This window comes from Hirundo rustica, chromosome 7 (assembly GCF_015227805.2).
Source record: "Hirundo rustica isolate bHirRus1 chromosome 7, bHirRus1.pri.v3, whole genome shotgun sequence".
In the NCBI taxonomy this organism is placed as follows: Eukaryota; Metazoa; Chordata; class Aves; order Passeriformes; family Hirundinidae; genus Hirundo; species Hirundo rustica.
The window spans coordinates 36,680,830-36,688,673 of record NC_053456.1 but is presented as its reverse complement, the minus strand read 5'-3'; the positions used below and the strand labels follow the sequence as shown (position 1 = coordinate 36,688,673).

Here is a 7,844-nt window from a genome sequence, read left to right as displayed (position 1 = left end):
GGGAAATATTACACTCAGCTGTTCAAAAACTTTACGCCAAGAATATTTTAAGACATCTGAGGTACCAGTGATTTTTTTTAATACAATACCATACAACTGCTGCACACGAAGCTGTTGAGGCCTAAAATACTGCAGTAATCCTTAACCAGCCCTATCCAAATTAGGTCAGTAAGAATTCATAAAAATAACCCTCACCATACTAGGCCTCTGTTCTGCAAAAAATTTAAAAAGACAAGTGCACAAGGTCAGTGTAAACATGTTCTTTAATATCACTGAAGATAAATTTAGCAGTCCAAGTCTTAGGTGGGTTTCAAATAAATAATCATTTTGAGAAAGTGTTTACATATAAAGAGCTCTCAAGGCAGCAGAGTGCAGTTTGTAATGCCTCCCTGCTAACACCCCCTCACCAAGAGAATGTACAGTAGGCAGTGCACACTGGAAAAACAATCACAACACAAGGGCACATTCGCCAGCTTCCATGGAACCTCTGGGGAGGATTTTAGAAAGGGGGGAGAAGTAAATGGAGATATGCACTGCCCTTTAACGCACCACTCTTTCTCCACAGCCTTTTCACCAACATGACACAAATGGCAAAGAGAATTCATGTTTGCTTCCAAAATCCACTCTCAGCTCAACGATCAACAGAGCACTGCTCTGCCAGAATTATTCTTCAAACTGACACAGCAGCACAATGCATCACCCCCCTCCCAGCTGGGCTCTGCTCCTACTCTCACCTTGAAATTCCTCTCCCATCACTGCAGAAGTAAGCCAGAAACCTTAAAGACAGGTAAGAACTGTTATTTCTTGCAGACCCTGGCGCAGTGTACTGAAATGAAGCAAGACATGACAGGTCTCAAGATGTAGGTTACCCAGGAAAACATCTGGTATCCTATGTGTCACTCAAATAAAACCTTCCAAAAGTCAAAATACTTCCTCAAAGCATAGACTTGTCTTTGTTAAAAATTATTCTGCTGTAAAAATATGCCTGATGTGAATTTTTTCATATCAGAATGAGATTTATCAATCCAGAAAGAACAAGAAAGAAAAAACAATTATAAATATGCCACAAAAATATTTGCAAGAGAGTTAATGCAAAATTGTTTTCTTTCACTTTCATCAAAGTATTTTCTCTTTGTACATACAGGCTGGGCAGTCTTCCACTCTCTGTCCTCTAGTTCAACGTGCAATAGATCTGTCATAAGCACTGCAATACTCACCAGAGAACTGTTCCTTCTCCATTTCTAACGCACCTGATAAAGGTTCTGCTTTGAGTCAATTTAAAAAAAATGTACTATGTAATACTGCCGTGTGTGCTGTGTACCTACTGAATAAATATTGCAGGAGTTAAAAGGATTGTTTCACTGCTAGCTGGGCTTTGGCAAAACAGGAGTGGGACTGACATACACTGCATACTTCACACTTTTGAGTGGGGGACGCTGCAACATTTAACAGATACAGAATAAAACAAATCTTAGATCTAAAACTGTCAGTACACAGGATTCCAAAGTTGTTCTGAGCACAGGAGCAGGGTGATTAGTTTTCCAGAAAAGCCACATAGTCAGTCAATCTGGCCAACTGCTGTTCATTGGGAATTGGTGGGACCGGAGCTGGTTCTATAAAGATAAAACAAATGGAACATTAGTGAAATTTAGAAAGCAAATCCATCAGCAGTACCATCCATCATAACAGTAAGGGGAAAGAAAAAAAAGCATCTGACTTTCAACAGCCTTCTGGGGGCAGATCTTAACTGTACCTCCTCCCTACACAGCTCCAGCTGACATAATTCTTGTTATCTGCACCATTCCGTTGTCCAAGAGTTACTAACCACAAAAACTGCTGCAACAAGTTCCACTTGTCAGCAGCCTCCAGAATTTCTTTGCACACACTGGAGTCTGAGTAATAAGGGCTGACAGTATTCTGAGAAAAAAGCTCCTGGAGCTCTCTGGTTGCTCCTTTCCTTGCAAGCTGCCATTCTGAAGACTCCAAACAAACAGATCTAGTGGGTGATCAGACCAACAGAACACACAGGAGCTCTCTGCTATGGAAGTGGGAGCCTCAGGAATCTCAGGCACTGCTTAAAACATGAAGGAGAAGCACATTTACATAGCACCTGATTGGGGTGGGCTGTTGTTTTTTTATTTTGGAGGGGCCAGTGAGAACATTTACTTCTCTAGGATGCAATTCCCACTCAGTGGTGCTGGTGACACGGTTTATGCAAGTTGAACTAAATCCATTATATATAAACAAAAATACCTGATGAAGGAATGAATCTGTTAAAGGAAGCTTCCAACACACCTGGAGAATAAACAAATGAAATTAGCCCCATGGAACAGTTTAAACAGTTCTACGCAACAAAACATGGATCAAAAGCTAATTAAAATTAAACCTGTTTATTCATCACACTTGACTTCATAACTACAAAGCAGAACAGCCAAGGCTTAACTGCTTCAAAAGAGCCTCTTTCTTCTGCCTGAAAAGTAGATCTTGCACTCACTTTTGGAAAAAACCCACACGTAAGTAATTCCCAGGTTTTTTAAGCTCTGCATATTTTGCAACCGGTTCATAAAACCCCCACCTGATCATATGTAAAATCTCAGGGCTCTGGTTGGCTTTGTGCCCCTCAGGGGTAAATTTCAACACCCAGCACCTGTTTATCATGGGCTCTCAACACCTAAAAACTCTGCCCATACAAACAGTGTCATTTCTTAGTAAAACAGATCTTGCCCTTCTGGATATGCTGTAATTTGGCCCCTTCTGCCAGAGGTGCACAGAGCAGTTCAAGAGCAGTTTTTTAACCCTGCTTTTATAGCTTAATATTTATTTTTGCCTCAGCCAGCCACAGATACAGCTTTAGGAGAAAAAAAAAAAAAAAAAAAAAAAAAAATAGAGAGAGACAAGTATTTCTGCAGATCAAGCTTTGCAGGAACAGACATGTTATCTACACCATAAAAGTGAAGAAAAGAGGAGAAGATTTAAATTTTAAAAGTAAAGGAAACTATAGCAACAACTGGACCTCCTCAGAACACAGAGATTTGCTAAGTCCCTGCCTAAAGAAGTTCTAATTCTCCTGAAGGAAAAAAGAAAATAAAATCTCAGGTTCAAGATGGTCTGTTTTTCACTAATCTTTATTAGGTTAAGACACGTGATTTGAGGTTATCCAGTTTATGTTTCACAGAGCCAGCAGCAGAGGAGAGGGAGCAATCACAGCACATCCTGTCTGCTTTTCTTTAAACAAGTTCACGTGAGGATGGAGCTTAATCCAAACCAAACCCACCACTTTGTACTTCCTCACATTTTATACACGCCCTGTGTTTATAAGCAGCACCAGTGTCCAAAAAGTGTCTAACAGAATCCTGTGCAAAGCTGTAACTAAAAGCACCAAATTCCTAGAAAGTGCTGAATGTTTCTTGAAGTAACAGCTCCACCTACCTGGTTTTTTAGGCATCACCATGCGAGTTGCAAAGTCTGCTTGCCAGCCCTGTTCTAGCACACCTGGAAAGGCATTTGGGCATTTGTAAGATACAGAAGGGGAGAATAAACAATGATAATTAACGGCAAATAATTAAAAAAAAAAAAAAAAAATTAAACCATTATCCAGAATCAAGATTCTTTTTTCCTCTAATTACCGCCCAATCACTTAACAGCCTCAGAATTTGCGGGTACATTTTTATTACTTATCACTTAAAGCTCTCTGACCTCAGCATTAGTATAAAAATTACTCAAGGAATAATGCCAAGTACCTTTCACAGCTTCTTCCACAGGAAGGCCAACAAAGGCTGCAAAATCATCTGCAACTATTGATGTGTAAGCCTGGGAAACCAATCCAAAGGCTCGTCTCCTGGTAGCATCTAGGGAGAGAGGAACATGCAAGAGACTCATCTCCAGAACTGGGAAATCTGAGAACATTTCCTTAAGTCTATCACCCTTGGAAAAATCACTGCCAGCCTTCAAGTGAGCACTTCAGGAGCTCCCTCCCTTCCCACAGTTCACAGTCAGCAGCAAGAGACAAGAAGCTATTGTCTGCCAGGACAAACCCCCTCAGAGCCCACACGGAACCTCCAAATGCAGCCTGCAGCAGACTGGGCTCTACCACCAGCACGCTTCAGAGAACTCTGCATATGAAGGCATTCTCTGCAATATGCCAGCAATTAGTTAATAATTAATGGCACCTAAAAAGCAGCTGTTCCTCAAGCTACAGAGAATTGGTTACTGCACAGCACCTCGTTTGAGCAGTCTGCACTGCCCTCTAGGAGCAAGAATTTGCATGTTACCATTACACAGGATAAAAAGCATTTCACAGAAGAACCTTCTTGTAAATCTTGAAGTGCCAAGCCAAGTTCCCTGAATCACTGGTTAGAGGTCTGATAAAACTGGGTAATTAATGGTCTGTTTTGCTCTCGCAGAACAAACCACGTGGATTATGAAATTCCAGCGTCAAAGAATATAAAGAAACAAAATCCTACTAAAACCAATTCATTTGTTTCTACAAGGTTTTGTAATGAGCTTTTTATTTACACCTGACACCTAAAAACCTTGTGGTAAAACCTACAAAAACTTGGCAACCGTTCTCCTGACCACTTCTGATTTTTCACAATGAGCAGTTTGTCTGTTTGTGTTGGAGCAGACATAAACAATTCCAGGCAATTCCCTGCTCCCCACACAAGCTCAACTTGTACCTCTGAGTGCTTCCATGATTGGCTGGATAGTCTCAGACCACTGATGCGCACTGATTGCTGTGTAGATTCCCGGGAAGTCCCTCTGCCAGATTCTTTGTCCCACTGACCAAACTGCACCAAGTTCAGCATTTGCCTGTTGTTACCAAAAAAACCCCAAAACAAACCCCAGTGTTAATCCAGAAGAAAATCCTCTACACTGACCATAGGTATAAACCCATTTCCATCCCCAGATTCGCAGAGAACATTGCTGTGCAACAAAAGAAAAAGCAGATTTCTGAGTTAGATTTGGCCCAGTACTTACAGATTTGATAGCAGGAGGGATTCTTTTCCAGAGATAACGTGCGTTATTCCTAAAAGCGAAAGATAAAAACACTTTTCAGACACCAAATGAGACACCACCAGGTTCGCCCAGGTGCTGTACTGAATACTCTCAGTGCTTTAAAATACTCTTCCCAGGAAGGAATATTGGACACTGAAGTCGGAAAACAGAGCTGCTCTCCAGCAGACAACACTGTCGTAACACAACAAGCAGTTCATTAATTGCCTCATTTAGCACCAGTCTGGGAAAGCAATTTCTCCTTAAAAACCCCCAAGTTTAGTGCATCAAGTACACACAGGGACATTGAATCACCCTCCAGACCAAATTCCCAGGATCTCTGCTTCCTGCGGATTTAGCTCCTTCAAGCCAACAGTATGCCTCACTTTTAACATGGATGGTCCAGAGTTATCCTGCTGGAATTTAAACACAAGGAGCAGCCTCGAATCCAGCCCAAAACAACTGCAGCCCTGAACAGCCACAAAACAAAACATTGAAATGTTTAACACCTCCCAGAGGAGCCACTTTCACCACTTAAGGAACTTTATTCCCAAATTTCCCCACAGTTCAAAAGGGTGGGGAAGAGCAAGGAAAGGAGAATAGCTTTCCTGTCAGACCGAGGGGTGAAAGAGACTTACTCCCAGGAATATTATTATTATGTAAGCACAGCATTTTTATTAATCACACGGCCCATTCCCAACATGCTGGTGACAAACCCAGTGCCACAAGCCACTTACATGTCATTGTGCAGCAGGTACAGAGCCAGCAGCTGGCCATAAACCAGGGGGGTTGCAATTCCTCCAGGGGCCTGAAAACAGACAGATCCTTGAGTGACGGATTTTAAAGAGGGGTGTGATACAGAACACAGCAGGAAGCAAAGTTTTGCATAAACTGAACACTCCAAAATGATTGATTTTTATCTTTTTTTTTTTCCACATAACAGGCCTGTGCAATTTTTTTGGGGGGAATAAAGGAGGGCTACATCTTCCATTACTCTTTTCCTATGCTCATGAGAGTAGCAGCTGTTGAAAGTGAAATTAAATCACCCCGACTTCATTAACCTTCAGCTGAACTTCAGCTCAGGCCACTCCACCACATCAAAGCTTCTCTGCCCCTCCCAAAAACCCCATGCTAAGCCTCGGCCCCTGCCACATTTCAGCAGAGCTCATAAATCTCTCAAAGAGGAAACAAACAAGTGAAAAAAAAATAAAATAAAAAGCTGTAAAATTTTGAAAGCCTGCAATTACCTGAAAGCTGAAAAGATTCCCAATAAGGCTTCGAACCTTTTATCAAGGGACCACAGAACGTAAAACAGCATGGAGGGAGCTTCCAGTGAAAGCTGCCACAATAAAACCCGATCTAAGGGTAATTCCCCAAGCCTGGCTCAGGGCTCCACTTCCCTGACCAATATTTTCCTTTTCTCAGCCACGAGAAGGACGGAAACACACAAACTAACACCCTCTGAGACGACGCGCATACTTATACGGAAATACCCATTTATCTGCAGGCTGCGAGTTTCTGGCGAGCCCAAGGGGCAAGTTCAAACACTGAACCATCCCCCGCTCAGACACACGCCCACGCACCCGCGCCACCTCACAGGCGCACACGCAGACCCCCCCATGCCCCGCGGCACCTCCAGCTCCTGCGTCTCGCACTGCTCCAGGAGCCGCCTGAAGCTCACGGAGCTCTCGGCCATCACCGCCACCGGCATCTTCCCCTCACGGCGCCGCCCGCCCGCATCAGGCGCCCTCGCTCTGACGTCACTTCCGCCGCAAGAGCAGCGCCTTCCGCCCGCCTCTCGGTGATCCTGGCGGACCGGGGGCGTGGCCAAGGCCGGGGGCGTGGCCAAGGCCCGTGAGGGGCTGAGGGCGGCGCGCGGTTTTTGAGGGCGGCGATGATTAAAGCCCTTTTAAATCGCTTTCTTTTCTGTGTAATAAGCAAAGTTTCCACGTCATGAAAAGAACTGAGTGTACCTGGCGTGCAGCACGGAGATCCTCGTTCTGTTTTCTCACCGCATTTATCGCATATTATGCGATGCGTGAGACGGGCGCTTTCCACCCGTTATTGCACGTTACATGTGCATAGGCGATAGTCTCGAGGCATAGGAAGTACTTTTCCAGCTCCGTGCCTGTTTCTGGTAGTTTTAAAAGTAGTTTTACCCGGTTTAGCTGGATGTCTATCTTCGTTCCCGAGGAAATCCCCTGCTTGCAGAGAAAACAGCACTGCTGGAGATAGGTTATAGGATCATGGAATTTCCTGAGCTGACCCACAAGGATCATCAAGTTCAACCCCTGGACCTGCACAGGCAACCCAACCCTAACCCTAACCCCAACAGTCCCACCCTGTGCCTTCGAGCGTTGTCCATGCGATCCCTGAGCTCTGGCAGCCTCGGGAATGTGACCATTCCCCAGGGAGCCTGTTCAGGGCTCACCCTTTTCCCAACATCCAGCCTAAACCTCCCCTGACGCAGCTCAAATATAAACCAAATAAATATCCAATATATATACAAGGAAGCATCTTTGTCAGTGGTTCTATCCTAGAAAAGAGCCCACAATGCGCTAAAATGGCATTTAACAGCACAGGTGCTATTTTAGAGGCGGAACCACCCCTCGGCCGTGGGTTTTCCATGGCTCCCCATCCTCAGTAATGGTCCCATCCCATTCCCTGGTCCCATCCAGCACCAGGACCCCAGCCCTGCTCACCTTTCCCCAGAATTAGGCTCAGGAGCCCTATTTATGGCTTGGAGTGGCGTTGGATGTGTTTGCAACCCAGTCTGAGGCATAGGAAGTGATGGGAAATGGCAAGATTGTTTCCAAATCTGTGTGATTACTGGGGCCACAAATGTAAATTCT

The 7,844-nt window shown here is 44.1% G+C and overlaps 1 protein-coding gene across 1 annotated transcript; it reads right to left on the bottom strand.

Annotated features, from left to right (window-relative positions):
- Positions 1-245: 245 nt before the first annotated feature.
- Positions 246-6,783, bottom strand: COPS8 (COP9 signalosome subunit 8). Its single transcript, XM_040070222.2, has 8 exons — positions 6,626-6,783; positions 5,730-5,800; positions 4,978-5,026; positions 4,677-4,809; positions 3,741-3,848; positions 3,430-3,492; positions 2,254-2,295; positions 246-1,613 (listed from the first exon to the last, which is right to left on the bottom strand). Exons 1-8 carry the CDS (start codon positions 6,701-6,703, stop codon positions 1,534-1,536), a joined length of 624 nt encoding a protein of 207 aa, XP_039926156.1. The 5' UTR covers positions 6,704-6,783; the 3' UTR covers positions 246-1,533.
- Between the last annotated feature and the right edge of the window lie 1,061 nt (positions 6,784-7,844).